General features: G+C 38.5%; 1 protein-coding gene across 1 annotated transcript in view; it reads left to right on the forward strand.

Annotated features, from left to right (window-relative positions):
* Positions 1–15,595, forward strand: part of LOC126299170 (dystrophin, isoforms A/C/F/G/H) — a 2,370,611-nt gene that overhangs the window by 2,331,909 nt on the left and 23,107 nt on the right. Inside the window, exons 70-72 of the mRNA XM_049990931.1 lie at positions 4,754–4,891; positions 5,557–5,806; positions 10,851–10,965. Of these exons, the coding sequence (XP_049846888.1) occupies positions 4,754–4,891; positions 5,557–5,806; positions 10,851–10,965 (503 nt within the window). The remainder of the gene's footprint in view (positions 1–4,753; positions 4,892–5,556; positions 5,807–10,850; positions 10,966–15,595) is intronic.

A 15,595-nucleotide genomic window follows, 5' to 3' on the forward strand; every position in this document is an offset into this window, starting at 1 on the left:
ATGCTGCTCCAGAACCAAAGTAATTGAAGAAAAAGATGTGTATGACATAAAAGGAAATTCATAAAAGTTTAGTGAATGATTATCAAGTGTTTTAGTTCCTTCGTATTCATATTCCCATGGAATTTTCATTAAAGTATGTGGAGGAAAATATATTTTTGCTGAATCTGCAGAGTCATATAGGGTTTATTAACAATCAGTATTTTTTATGAAGAAAAGTGAAAAATGTGAATTACTTTTCAAATACTGTAATTGCTTGTTGGCATATTATAAACACTGCAAGACTGTGCTATCAAAAATATATGCATATGTTTTGCCTACAAAGCAAAGATAATCGTAAATGTACTGTAATCTTATTCCACTGTTTGTTTGCTAAACTTGCACATACTTCCACTTAGATCACTATGAAAGCAGCAGAAGCAGTAGTGTTTCTCAGTGCTTTGTGATATACACATCATGAAAATAGTGATGTGACATTAGTAAGGATTATTGACTTATGTTGCACAGTAACGTGTCATGTAATTGTTACAGTTGTGTGCTGTTGCCATCACAACCATTGAATTAAACTGTTTTACTTCTTCAAGCAGACATCTATATGGATATTATTAACACTCAACAAAGAAGTTAAAGAAAAAACTGGTATTCAAGTATATTTTGTACAAAATAACAGTGGGAATGGCATTAAGATTGAAGATTGAACTGCGTCTCAAGAAGCCTGCATAAATCAGAATGTTATGTGCAAGAATTTAGCCCCAAAAATGAGAAGCCATATAAATTATCTTCTAAGGAGTAGTCTAGGGACAAATATGTGTTACGTGAGTATTTGAAAGCTGGATTACATTCTTCACTACGGAGTTGAGAAGTTGTATTTGTTCACACACAATGTGCAAAGCAGCTGCCAGTATGTTCTATGTGAGTATTTGGAAAATGGATTACATTAATGATTTCTGCATGTTTTTTATACATATTCTGAAGAGAGAGCATGTTCTTATGCTACACAAAATGGTCCATCAAAGATTTCTGCTGTACTGCAACTGAAATTCTCACATGAAGATGAAATTAGTTTGCTATGTCAAGTACCAGAACACACATGATGCTTCACATTTCTCCCAGTGTATGCTAAAACAACTTTTCTTATTGGCCCTTTACCCAGTACACAGTGGAGCCAGAAGACCTGAAGACAACTGTTTTCCGCCAGCAGTCTGGGGAGAATCCGACATTCACCAACAAGAACTGACATCAATATGTGAAAATTTGTTTTAGAAAAATTTATTTATTTATTATGATGGAAAGTGAAACGCTTAATCAGTTCAGTACATCCTGTAGAGCAGACTGCCATCTGTTTAAATAACTGAAGCAGTTATTTGTGTGTAATTGTTGAAGGGAGTAAGGAAGAGTAGGGTTTAACATCATGTCGACAACAAGGTCATTAGTGACAGACTGCAAGATCATATTGTTTCAAGGATGAAGAAGGAAATCAGCCATGCCCTTTCAAAGAAACCATCCTGGCATTTACGTAGTCCAACTTGGGAATATCATGGAAAACCTGCCCAATTTGGGGAAACCACGGAACAACTCAATCTGAATGGCAGGATGCAGATTTAACCATTATTGTCCTGAATGCAAGTCAAGTTTCCTTTAGTAGTTGTCAAATAAAATATGGATGCAATTGAAATGACTGTCACAAAGAAATGTTACAGTAAAAGGAAGTGGAGTTTTTTAATGGAAAAATTTGCCTTGGAAGTCTGCCAGAAGTATGCTATAAAGCTAGCGGTATGCTTAATTTGTAATAAGCTTGGTTGAAAAAGGAAGATTCACAAGATAATTACTGTATGAGTCAACAGATTGGATACATGGTTTCAGGTTATTATAGAATGCAACTGATACAGCTGTTGTAAACTTTTTTTAAATGCTGTCAGGGAAATTTGGAAAAGAAAGAGTGCGAAGTTACTTTAGCAAGGAACAATCAAAGTGTTTATAACAGAATATTAAGAGGTTGTGCAGTGGATTTTTGAATGAAAAGTTATTAAGCTGAAGCAGTGCAACTGTACTCATTGAACAATATAATTTACCCATCATTAAATTTTGCTGCTCTTGCATTGACTGTTTTTGCAGCAATAAATATGATCAAATTGGTGGAAAATTCCATAAGAGAGTAATGGAAGGACTTAGATAGATACAAGGGTTATGTGGATATAAGAAACAAACAATCTGCTAAATTGAATTAATTTGAAGAGCTTCAACTTAACACCCAGAATCAAGTGCCAAAAAGAGAGATATTTATAAATGACATACTTTCTCTCTCTATTGCTTCACAGCAGGTTTACACTGTTTAAGTGTATGCAAGTGAAGGAAAGAAACCAAGATGTGAATGAAAATATAACATCATTTGATATTTGTTTCAGAAGATTTGTGATCATTTCCTTTGTCATGTGAAACAAACTGAAAATTTGCAGTGAACTTTATGATGAAACTTTCAAATTCTTTCTGTATTTAAATTTTGTGGTAAGAAATTTCATTATTTTTAAAATTCAATTGCAGTTTGTGCAGAAAATGCACAGCCTGAATGAAGCATGTGTTTCTTTGTAGGATATTGTTGACCAAACAAAGAATAAGCTAGAAGAAATTGTAATGATACTAACATTTTGGATGCAATATGTGGGTTTCACAAGCAACATTATTGTGATATAATGATGAAGAATCCACCTGTTTACTGTAGCAGTTATCTGTGGTCTTCTACTTCACATGCAGAGATATAGTGAAAACATACAATGTAATCTGCAGTTTACAGTAGTGAATTTATGAAGCACTTATTTTAGAACTTGAAATAAATGCTGTGCAGTTACCATCATTCTTGGCACTTGACTGGGAAATCAGAAGCTGCATCAGAAAACAACTGTCAGAATCCTACATATAAAATTTGCAAATTACAAGAATGGTCAATTATGATCTGTTTTGAGGAATATGAATGCCTTTTCATTAAGTCTTTATACTCAAATGTGCATACATCAGAGAAGCAGAAAAAACAATTTCTGTGCTATTGCTGAGATGGAATCACTTGTGGTTCTCCATGAGAAGTTTTGGTTCTGAAATTTCTTCTTTTAAAATTTTTAGTGGGATGTTCATTCTGTTATTACATTAGTAATGGCTGTAAAGCTAAAAGGTAAAATGTGACAGTATCCATTAAATAATAAATGACATGGGAATACATCTAGAGACAGAATTTCTGCAAGTTATTGTATATCAGCTTTGAGTAACACATCACTGAATTTCAGATGGAACCAAATGATCACAGAGTAACTCCATCAAAGACTTGACTCCATCAAAGACAAGAGAAATCATCATAATGTGCATTGCACACAAGGAAAGCTAAATCTATTTTTTTACTTCCGCTAGGGAAATATTCACGATTTGTATTGCACACGGTGAAAGCTACATAGCTGTAGTAAGAAATCAAACTATTTCAGATAAGGTGTAGATATGTTCATTTTAAACAATCACATATTAATTTTCACATGAACGGTCAGTTGCCATGTGACAGTTACGGTGGGTGAAGTAAATGAAATCAAATGGAAAATGACTTCTAGACATCTCAAGATTGAAATAATGAAGTTTATTACCCAAGAAAGTTGTAGGATATCAGATAATGTATCAAACTTCACTCATCTTTAATTTTAAGAAGAGTTTATGGAATACAATTCACAGAAGTGGCCATGACGATGGAAAGTGTATCAAGATTTAATGTGTTTCAGCTGTCTCTGCAGTTATCTCAGTAAAATTGAAACTGTGCAAGATGAAGATACAAGGGGAGAACAGTTGAGATTAACAGTTTTACAGGAGATTTATTGACAGCTGTTGTTAGGCAGCATTACTTCAAATTAAATGAAGATAGAGGATTATTAGAGGTCTTGCACAAGCTTGTTTCAGGCAAGGATGGGGCTGGAAATTGGCTGTGTGTCTTTCAAAGAAGTTACACTGTTAATTACCAGAAGTGGTTTAGGGAAACAATGAAAACCCTAAACCCAGGATGGGCATTTGTGTACCCTTTCTCAGTGGTTTAACTACTGCTCTGCTTTGTTGCAAATTATAGTGTAGTCTGCATAACGATTGCAACAAGACCAAATATGGAAAACTGGATGTGATATACATTCAGGAGTTTTTGTCACTCACATATAATAAAGAGTTCAGTCAGAGTTCATAAATCAAAGAGGGACTCCTGAATCGTCTTCAGTGAGTGCAAGACACCTCATAGAGTTGTAGAACTATCAAATATGTATGTTGAGTTAAAAGTTTCTTCTCATATTTCCTGTAACGTTCTTTTTCTTGTTTAATGGTCAGATATTTTAGCTAAAACTCAAATATCAGTAGCTAGAAGAATGACTAAGCTTGTGTACCATTATAATATTTCATCATGCCATATCATTCTAACTCACACATATGAAGAGGATAAAGGATGGCAATATTTGTACTTATGAAATGGTTTTAACAAAATCTTGGAGCATCAGTTTCTGATGGGATTATCCACAAGCACTCTGAAAAAAAAGTGCTGTTCAAATAATGATGAGACCCAAAATAAACAAACAAGACTGAATTCATAAAATAGGCCTCGTCTGTCAAATTATTTTCATTAAAAATACTTTTAACAAAAAAATTTATTGTAAACACTTTTTTGTAGTCAGAAGTTGTACCAAAAGGGCAGACTGAAGCTTATGCTTGGATGCTATAATTAATTCCAAAATGCTTCATTGTTTTACAGAGATGATGAACATCAGCTGATTGCCCAGTATTGCCAGTCGCTCAATGGAGGTGAAAGTGTCCCAGTACCTCGCAGCCCAGTACAGATTATGGTTGCAATTGATGCAGAGCAACGAGAAGAACTCGAGGCAATGATAAGGTACTAATACAGTAATTTGAATTTCAGTCCAGAGGAAGAGTTTGCTGTAATTTGGTTACATCCTACATGAAAATATTAATCTGTTTACTGTCTCTTCCTATCTTTTCTCATTGTCTGTGTACCACTATGTCATACCCTTAAATCCACCTTTCTCCTTCCCCTCTTCTTTCTCATTTGTCCCTAATGACCTCAATGGTATCAGAGTGTTAGATTCACACTTTCTTCCATTCTATACCTTCTCCCTACTCTTTCACTAATGGCCCCTCCCTTTACATGTTCCCAACTTCTCATTTATATTCCCTTCCCCTGCCCCTCTCACCACACCAAACCAAACTTTTGTTCCCTACCACATCCTGTATCTTCTTCCTCTTCTCCAAAGACTGTCAACATGAAACTAATACCAAACACTTCAGAGTCCTAAGTATTGTTGTTTGAACATGTTTAGACATATTCTATTAACAGGTAGAAATAATAAAGCTGTGATAGTAAATTAATAATATTAATTTTTTAAATAAAATGTAAATGTCATGGTTGCATATCATTGACTGCACAGTTCCTCAACACATTCTTACTGTGCTAACCCCTGTACCTATAAGCTGCAACCAGTAATCATTTCACCAGTCAGAACTATTAGCTGACAAGCATTGCCTATTTCTGTCAAACAGGGAACTGGAAGAGGAAAACGCGTCCTTGCAGGCAGAGTACGAACGTCTTCGTGCTCGCCAGACACCTGGGTCAACCCCAGAGGAAGCTAGCCAGATGCCCAGTACTAGTGCTGGAGGCGCAGACATGTTGGCTGAGGCAAAACTGTTACGACAACACAAAGGCCGGCTCGAGGCTCGCATGCAAATTCTTGAGGACCACAACAGGCAGCTTGAAGCACAGTTGCAGCGTCTGAGACAGCTCCTTGATGAGGTAGTGACAGTGTATATCTTTTAAAATACCATAATAATATAATAATGACACTGTTATGAAAAGAAAAGTTTGCTATTCATCATGTGGAAGAGATCTTGATTTGCAGACAGGTACAACAAAAAGACTGCTGCACACCTAGGCTTTCAGCCAAAGCCTTCTTCTAAAGTAGAAAACACACATCAGACATTCACCCAACCACAGCTCTCACACACATCACTACTGCCTCTGGGCACTGAGGTCAGACTGCGGGCAACTGCAACTGATGGGAGAAGTAGTCTGTGGATGGTGGGCATAAGGAGGATGCTGGAAACAGGAGTGGGAGGCATAGCAGGATGGGGGTGGAAGAGGGTGTAGTGCTGCTTGTGGGAGCATGTAGGGACGTGATAGAAATAGGGTAGGGCTGCTAAGTGCAATCTGGAGGTTTTGTGGGGTGGCGGGGGGGGGGGGGGGGGGGGGGGGAGAGGGGAGGGGGGGAATAGAGGCGAGGAAAAGACTAGTGGGTATGCTGTTGGAATTAGAAGGCTGTTTAGTGCTGAAGTGGGGTCAGGGAAGGGAATAGATGGGTCAAGGACAGGGACCAGTGAAAGTTGAGGCCATAGGAGTTACAGGAATGTAGGTAGGATATATTGCAGGGAGAGTTCTCACTTGTGCATGTCGGAGAAGCTGGTGTCGGTAGGTAGGATCCAGATGGTGGAGGCTGTGAAGCAGCCATTGAACGTCAAGATCATCACGTTGGATAACATGTTCAGTGACTAGGTGTTCCAGCTGTATTTTGGCCACAATTTGGTGGTGGCCATTTATACGGACTTGTTGGTTATCGTGCCCATGTAACAAGCAGTACAGTAGTTGCAGCTTAGTTTGTACATCACATGTCTGCTTTCACAGGTAGCTGTGTGACTGATGGGGTGGGTGATGGCTGTGACTGGACTAGAGTGTGTTGTGGTGGAAAGATGTATGGGATAGATCTTGCATCTAGGTCTGTCGCAGGGATATGGGCTGTGAGGAAAGGGACTGGGAGCAGGGTTAGAGTAAGATGGACAAGGATATTGTGTAGGTTTGGTGGGTGGCAGAATACTGCTTCTGGAAGGGTGGGAATGATAGTGGGTAGGGTATTCCTCATTTCAGAGCACAATAAGGGGTAGTCCAAACCCTGACAGAGAACATGATTTAGTTACTCCAGTCCTGGATGGTAGTGAGTCATGACAGGACTCGAGGCACCTACCAACTCTGGCATTCCAACTGTCTAGCCACAATGGAGCACTTCCCTGTTCGCATGAATAGCCACTGACAAACTGTGGTAAAGACCTTCCAGCTGCAGAACATGCTGTCCAACATAATGCACTTCACTTCAGTGACAACTTCATAGCATGCACTAGATGGATCCTTCCTACCAACACCAGCTTTTCTAAACTGCACAGGTGGGAACTCTCCCTGCAATATGTTCCTATAACCCCCACAGCCTCAACCTTCACTAGTCCCTGTCCTTCACCCACCTATCGCCTTCCCTGCTTTCACTCCAGCACTACACAGCCTTCTATTCCACCAGTGCACCAAATAGTCTTTTCCCCTTCTCTACTTTTCTCCTTTTCCACTCCCCTTCCCTCTCCCTCAAATTTTCCAACTGCACCAAGTAGGCCTACCCTGTCCCCAGCATGTTTCTGCATACTCCTACGAGCAGCAATACTCTCTCACCCACCCCTACTCTGCCATCTCTCCCGTTCTCTGCCCCAGCCTCCTCCTTACCCCCCCCCCCCCCCCCCCCCCCCACGAATTGCTTCTCCCATCAAGTGCAGTTGCTTGCAGTCCAACCTCAGTGGCCAGGATGTTCCGTTGCTTGATAGTAAAATAATACATGTTTATCACACTTACCTGTTTTCTCCTGTTACTTTATTTGATAGTTGTATTACTGCTGCTTCCAGAAATATGCTCGTTTTAGTAAATTGTTTAACTACTTGAATCAAATTTTATAAACTTAATTTTTCCTGTGTTTAAAACACTTCCTGAATTTTTGTTGATGGGTAATAGATCCTGTGTTAATTTAATAGGAATAAAAAGCCAGGTACATTAAATTTGGTGTTTGTGTCTTGGTAGGTGGGTGCAGGGGGTGGATGCTTACTGAAGCTCTTTCGGGCCATTGTTCGTTGTCAGATAATAATTAAATTTTGTGAGCAGATTGAGATCTTAGTGTCTGGATACTAAGATATGTTTCACCAAAGTGCCTGACCATTTTTAATACCACATCTTCACACAGTTCACATGCTAAGAGTGTTCATGAAGAATAAGAAACTACCATACATATATAATATTTTACTATTTGTTTGCTAACCACTTTCAAATGTGTTCCCCCATCATTTATTATTGGATAGTTGCAAATTTGTTCTTGGGTAGAAATTTTGGTGGCGACTCTATTAATCATTTGTTTTCCACAACTTGAATACCACCTTGATTATCAGTTTCCAGATACTCTTAGGCCTGTGTACACAAAATTTCTGTCATTTGGAGACAAAATCATTCTTCACTCATATTTAAAAAATAATAGTTTTACGAGTGACAAAACCGGAGAGTGTAAAGTGAAACCATATCTTCAATATACAATGTTTTCTGAGCCTTTGGATCACATTTTTTGAAAGCTTGTAGCTTTTCAAAAACAGCCAACAAAGAAGTGCACATTCTTTGAAAACAAATTATATATAAAAACTTTGGAGATATTTGGTGTCATTTCTGACAGTGTTCTTGACATTTTAAGTGTTGAAGACTTGAAACATCATCTGTTCCTTGTGGTAAGATTCGGTAGGAAATTACATGATTGAATAATTGATCTATTACACACATCTGCAATGAAATAACTTAAATAGTTAATGTACTAAAGTACCTCTGCCATTCACATTCACTTGATCATGGTAGTGAGATGATTATTTTTATGATCAAGGTGGATAAGTGAAGTCTTGGCATGTTTTTGTGAATTTGTTTGAATTATTGTGCACCAGTTAGAAACTATCAGTTCATCAGAAAAGTTAATGCAAAATTAAAATTGCCCAATGCATGCCTTAATGATTATCTTAAATTTACGTGTAGCATCCATGGAGGAAAGTGCCAGTTTAGTTTTTGGATCTTATGTCCATATTATGCTGCATCCCATGTCGTGTCCTGTAAGGTGCAATCTATATGTCCAATATCTTCAGAAGGTGACTGTTGTTCAAGTAAAATGGTACATTGCATAAGACACTGGAATCGTAATTGGTGGGAGTCGTGTTCAGTGCATCATCCAGTCTGTTTGATTCAGGTTTCATATGATTTCCTTTAATCTCATTATTGCTGCATGATTGTTTCAAAATGGTAATAACAAATTTCCTTTTGATCCTAGCCACTCTGTAATGATGACACCATGAAGAGGTGAAACCATAACCTTCTCCCCTTGTTCTTCTGTTTGTGTAGTGTAAAGTGGCCTTTTACTTTTCTTACTGGAGCTGATTCCAACTGAAATGTGACTCTCAGGGATCAGTATAAATCTAAAAACATTTATAAAATTTAACACAATATGCTCTTAGATCAGAATCTGGCTTGTCTATTACTGCAAATGTGCCACCAGATATAAACAGTATTCATTTTTCTTAGTGGTAAGACTGAGTAAAATTGTTTCAGTAAATTTACTGAATTGTGCGCCAGAGAATTTTGCAATGATACTGAGAGATAGGTTTTTATTATTTATATCTTGAAGTGAGGAAATAATCATAACTGCCCAATCAGCTGGATTATTTTTACTGTTTTATTCCTTTGTAAATCCAGATAGTGTTAGTTAGGTATTATTAGTATCAACTCATGTAATAGATAATATTTTCCTTGTTTTAATTCCTTTTATGAAAAATACTTGCTGTTAAACTGGTTCACCTTTCTTGTCCAATGTTTCTCAACTCCATGCTCTGAACATCTCATTGAATGGTATCAGGTAATTGTGGAGGTGGACTGTCATGTACTAGAGAGAGAATCAACGGCGCAAAATAAGGAGTCAGTAAGAACACATACATTGAAACTTAGAATACAAAACCATCTTTCTGATAATCAAATGTTGTAAAATAATTTCTTAATATTGTATGAAGGAACTTGCCACTACTTAATGACCATTGAAAGAGGTACTGTTGGAGTTTGCATTACAAACACAAATTTAAAAACACAATTACATCTCTGCTTTTTAGAATTTGTAAAGAGGTTAAAGGGTAAACAGGTAAATAGGAAGAGTGTATTTACAGTAGCTGAAGAGTTGGAAATTTGTTTTAAAACCCCATGAGCATCACCAGTTGTCAGATGGCATCAGGAGACTTTTTGTTGTTCCAGATGTGTTGATCTCATGGAAAACCATTCTCTTAATTGTTTCATGCCTCTCAGATGATGTGATGTACTGGTTATAACTGCCAGCCACTGTGGCCGAGTGGTTCTAGGCGCTTCAGTCCGGAACTGCGCTGCCCCTATGGTCGCAGGTTCAAATCCTGCCTTGGGCATGGATGTGTGTGATGTCCTTAGGTTAGTTAGGTTTTAGTAGTTCTAAGTCTGATGACCTCAGATGTTAAATCCCGTAGTGCTTAGAGCCATTCTTCTTCTGGCTATAACTATCCCTCTTTTGTTTTAGGTTTGCACTTTTCTTATGCTTTTGGGATATGTTGTGTGCAAGCTTCATTTCATTTTCATAGCCAAGTTTGCTATTTTCTAATGAGGATAATGTAAGTAATATCCTTTAAACACATGGAGAACACTGAGGGACTTCTGGTGAGGGAGAACTGGTGAATTTGGACTTACAGAGTGACCATGTTACTTTGTAAACATAAAAAAACTCAGATGTGACATTTCGTCTTTTTCACCAGTTTTGTGAATTAATTGTTTAGAATCTTGTAGTACAACAGATGCTCAACATGACAATACTGAACACATTCATTGTTGAGATTGTGACATGAGCATTATAATTATTGTGACAAATTACGTGTTGTAGTTGCACCTACTGTGTAAAGTTAGACATACATTCTCACATGTAATGGTGGTGTTTATTTTATAGCCAAGTTCTGGTTCACCATCAAAGACGGGAACCCTGCAGACACGATCAGTTACTGCCTCCCAGCTGGCAACAGATTCTCCAGCAAAACTGAATGGTCATTATCAAGACTCTCCAGGTGAGTAATAAAATTGTCCGTAGCAAGATTATCACATAAAGGGGGCCCTTCACTGCAATACAAAAGTCACTTAATTGATGTAACACAAAGCTTTGCTGGTGTAAGGAACTATTCGTAAGCATCTGTGTGTTAATCATATACTTCCGGATTGTTCAAACTTTGTTATTAACTTATTTATTTAAATAAACTAAGGGATGAAATACAAAAGTGAACATACAAAGAAAAGAGAAAATGAAATATTGTCATTCATTTGAACAAAAGTGTTCTACACTGATACTAGTACTTTCAACATCATCAGATATAAAAGGACTGAGTACTTTGAAGTGCGTAGTGATATCTGTAGATACCAAAGACATTACATGGTTAGTAAAATTTGAATTTAAACATGCCCCCTCAGTTTTTACAGTTATGAATTAAGAATTAAGTCCTTAGTTTGTGTGTGTGTGTGTGTGTGTGTGTGTGTGTGTGTGTGTGTGTGTGTGTGTGTGTGTGTGTGTGTGTGTTTTGTCTGGAGTTAATGGGCACTCAACATCAAGGTTACCAGTGCCTTGACAAATATTAAAAGAAACAAATGTAGAGAAAATGGCCAAAAATGTTGCCACCCAGTGAGAGGAGTTAAACCTACAAAATGACATTCACTCGCTCCCATCTCACTTTGACTTACCCACACAAATACTGTATCTCACATGCTATTAGACAGTGTAGGAAGGGTGAAAGATGCTATACCTGTGATTAAAATATAAATCAAACAACAAGGTTCTAAACTACCTGCACAGGAAATTATGACTGGCTGACCACATACATAAAATATGGATGAGCTAGTCATCCTGTTAACATATTAAGAACATGTTCCTAAAATTTTAAGAAACAGGTTGGACATATCATAATACCTTAAAACTCGAAGTTTGTTGTGTGTCACTCTCAGCCACTTTTCTTCCTGCATACACATTGCTCCTGATCTCAACAGTGAGGTAATACCGAATGCAGGGGGTGGCTCGCTGAACTGAGGATCACAACACTTCCTTGGCCACCACATCCACCCTTTCATTTCATGCACTCATGTACCCTGGCACCTAGTAGAAAAAAACCTCCTTCCCCAGCGTTTTTAGTTGGAGGAGGGCATCCAGGATACCTGGATATTCTGGACTGCTTTATCTGCTGTGTATAAGTGCTCTAGAGAGTGAAAGCTCTCAGGGAATCAGAACAGACAAGAAATTTATCACTCAAAACGTGTCTCATCTGCTCCAGTGCTTGCAAGATCACATGTAATTTTGTGTCCAAATAGTAAATTCTGAGGACAGTTGGATCTTGAGGACACAATCAGGGCAAACAACAGAGCAACCAACAGAGTCACACTGTTTAGACCTATCTGTAAATACAGCTAAAGAGTCGTGGTGCTCAATTGAAATGTTGTAAAAGAATGTATTAAAAACAGGTGTGCTGCCTCTCCTGTACTGCACTAAATCTAAAACTACTCTGGGTGCCTGCATGCATAACCATGTGGTAGGTGGTTAAAACCCTGGATTTGTGGTGCCTCGTGATCCATACCAACAGACTCCAGTGTGTATGTTGTGTGGGTACCAAATGGGTTCATTGCCCCTGGTGAATTGGGAATAATGAGGAACTTACACACGTGATCCACCATGAGGAGTTGCCACTGGATGATAAGTGATCGTTCACCTGCCTCAGCACTGAGACAGTGCGGGGCTGGTTCTATAAGCTCCCATGGCCAGCCTGATGCCCTCATGATGTTTAATGTCAATGATCATGAGTTGAGAATGTCTTGCTGACCCTTTACATTGTGCACCCATGCAGCTGCAGCCCAGCCGCAGTCACATGAAGGCAGTCTGAAATTGGAGCAGACATCTCCTGTCTGATCCCAAAGACCCAAGACTAAGACACTTCAAGATATTTAGTACCTTCTGGGCCTTTCCCTTCAGGTCCTCTAGGTGTGGTAATCATGACATTTTGGAGTAAAATTGAGGCCCAGAAACCTCACAGTCTTTAAATGGTAGAATGATGTCCCACATATGCAATTCAGGTAAAGTAAAAAGATGACAACGCACAACGATTAAAATGAACACCTCCCCTCCACCACACACACACACACACACACACACACACACACACACACACACACACACAATCTTCGCAGAAGCTGTAAAACCAGTCTTTGCAGCTCATACCTACAGCCTCTTCACAATAAGTTGCAACTGATGACTTGCTGCTTCAGAACTGGAGGAAGAGTAGAAGATCGCAAAATCTTCTACAAATAAGGAGCATTGGACACAAGACTCCATACTGTGGATGTTTTTCTATTAATAGCTATGGTAAAGAGCGTGACCCTCAAAACAGTGACCTGGGAACACCATTCTCGTGCACAAAACTATCTGACAGTCTACCATCAACTCTGTGCCTAAAATGGTGGCTTCAGAGGAAGGACCAAATTAAGATGGGGAGGTGGTCACGAAAGCCCCATTGGTGTAGCTTCAGAGAAAACTGTGCCTCCAAGTAGTGTTGTGTGCCTCATTGATATCAAAAAATACCCCTAAACAATGCTTCTTATGTAGGAAAGCCTGGTGGATTTATACCTCTATCAGGGCCAAGTTGTTGGCAGTTGATTTACATCTTCTGAATCATATCAGCAAATGAAAGTATGAAATGATTGCATATCATTGCTGGCCGAGAGGCCCCATCCGGGGAAGTTCGGCCTCCGAGTGCATATTATTGCAGTCAACACCACATTGGGCGACTTGCATGCCAGTGATGAGGATGAAATGATGATGAGGACAAAATGATGATGAGGACAACACAGCAGCCAGTGCACAAGTGGAGAAAATCTCCAACCCAACTGGGGATCAAACCCTGGCCCACTGTGTGGTAGGCAAGCACGTTACCAGTCAGCTAAGCAGACGGACATCGGCAAATAGTAATAGGGTGACATTGCTCATGATTATATTTCAGTACATCGAGAATTGAGTGGGCTTCATTCACCAAATTTATATAATACAGCACTAGACATTGATGCTCATGTTTTATCACCAAGTTTAGTTGTTCGTGCTGCAGTGGGTTTTCAGATTAGGTTTATACTGGAGTATCCAGCAGGAGATGGAGTCTGTGGCAGTATTAGTGTCATTATGAATGTTTTTCTCTTTTAAACCTGTCAGTGGTTGTTAATTGCAGTTCATGTTAGGGGCCTTAAGACAGTTATGAATTGTAGTGGAGCTAATGCCCATTGTATCTTACATTGGTTAAAGCAGCTCACTTGATGTATTCTGCTGTTGGTCTCCGTATATCCTTACACTTAAGCATATTTGAAGCTGACCAGGGTTGCATTTCTAATTACGTTGTGAAACACTTACAACCTTATCCTCGGACAGCAGTAATTGATATGTGTAGATTAATTGCCCGAGTAGGTTGTTGGGTCTGGTCCCTGACTCTCCACTCGAGTATTTCTCTTGGAAGGAAGCAGGGATTTTACCTGATGTGATGTGCAATTCTTTACTTCCTTCAGCTTGTTGTGATTGATAGATAAGATCAAGTCTGCTTTTGCTTCTGCCGCTAACTGTGCTTTGTATGCAACTGCTGCAATAAGTGAGAATACACTAGTGATGTCTACGGTATCTTGTGTTGGGTAACTATTTTTCCATTATGTTACATTCACCGTACTGTGTTTCCGTTTCATGTCTGTAATGCTATGTGCTTTTTACACAGGTAAAGAATCAAACATGGTTATTTAAGCTAAAATTAGTTATCTGACTAAAATATCTTAATAAACTCATAACTGAAAGGTAAATGAGCATATGTCCTTTTGATTGAGTTTGAAGGAAGAACAAATGACTGTTTGGTGTGCCACATTTTCAGGTGCGCTGATACACATTCATAATGACACTGATTTTTTTTATGGCAATAAAGAACTGTTTATTGATGTAATTGTTATGCAGAAATGTCACATTGGTTATTACTATGTCCAGAATCTAGAAAAATAGGGCATACACCTTTTGTCTACAAAGCTATGTGAAGAACTGTCCCAGGTTTTTATTTACCAACACAACAGAGATTTGATATGACTTTCCAAATAAAGTATGTCAAAAAGGCTTCAGGAAACAGAATACAGTATTGCATATTCTTGTGTTGCGCTGAATATTCCAACTTTACAAGTCTCTCACTCACATACAAAGTAATCACCACCTTTATATTTGTGAGATATGGCTCTATAAAATTTTGTTTAGGGTTGTGAGATCCACTGGGTCAAGATCTGGCGGTCTGCATACTTAGCTGAACTTCAGAAGAACTCTAAGAAGTACTTTAAGAAGCTGTGGGAGCTTCAGGGGAACTATATATTGTCAAACGCTATCAATTTCTTGAAAACTATTATCTGAAAAATCTCTCTTGTAAGATGAAATGCAGTTCATCTATGCAGCATTAGGGCCGTACCTCATTGGCTATAGGAACATTCCAACATTATAACATTTCTTCTCTGATCGGGGAGTACTCTTAACAGACTTTTATGACACATTAAATCTATTCAAATACATTACATCACTTTACGTATTGGAGTCCTGAGTGTGTGTATCCTACTCATTGTTCTTTTGTTGGTTATCTTATGCGGTCTGTGTATTTTTTTGGT

Source organism: Schistocerca gregaria, chromosome X (assembly GCF_023897955.1).
Source record: "Schistocerca gregaria isolate iqSchGreg1 chromosome X, iqSchGreg1.2, whole genome shotgun sequence".
NCBI lineage: Eukaryota > Metazoa > Arthropoda > Insecta > Orthoptera > Acrididae > Schistocerca > Schistocerca gregaria.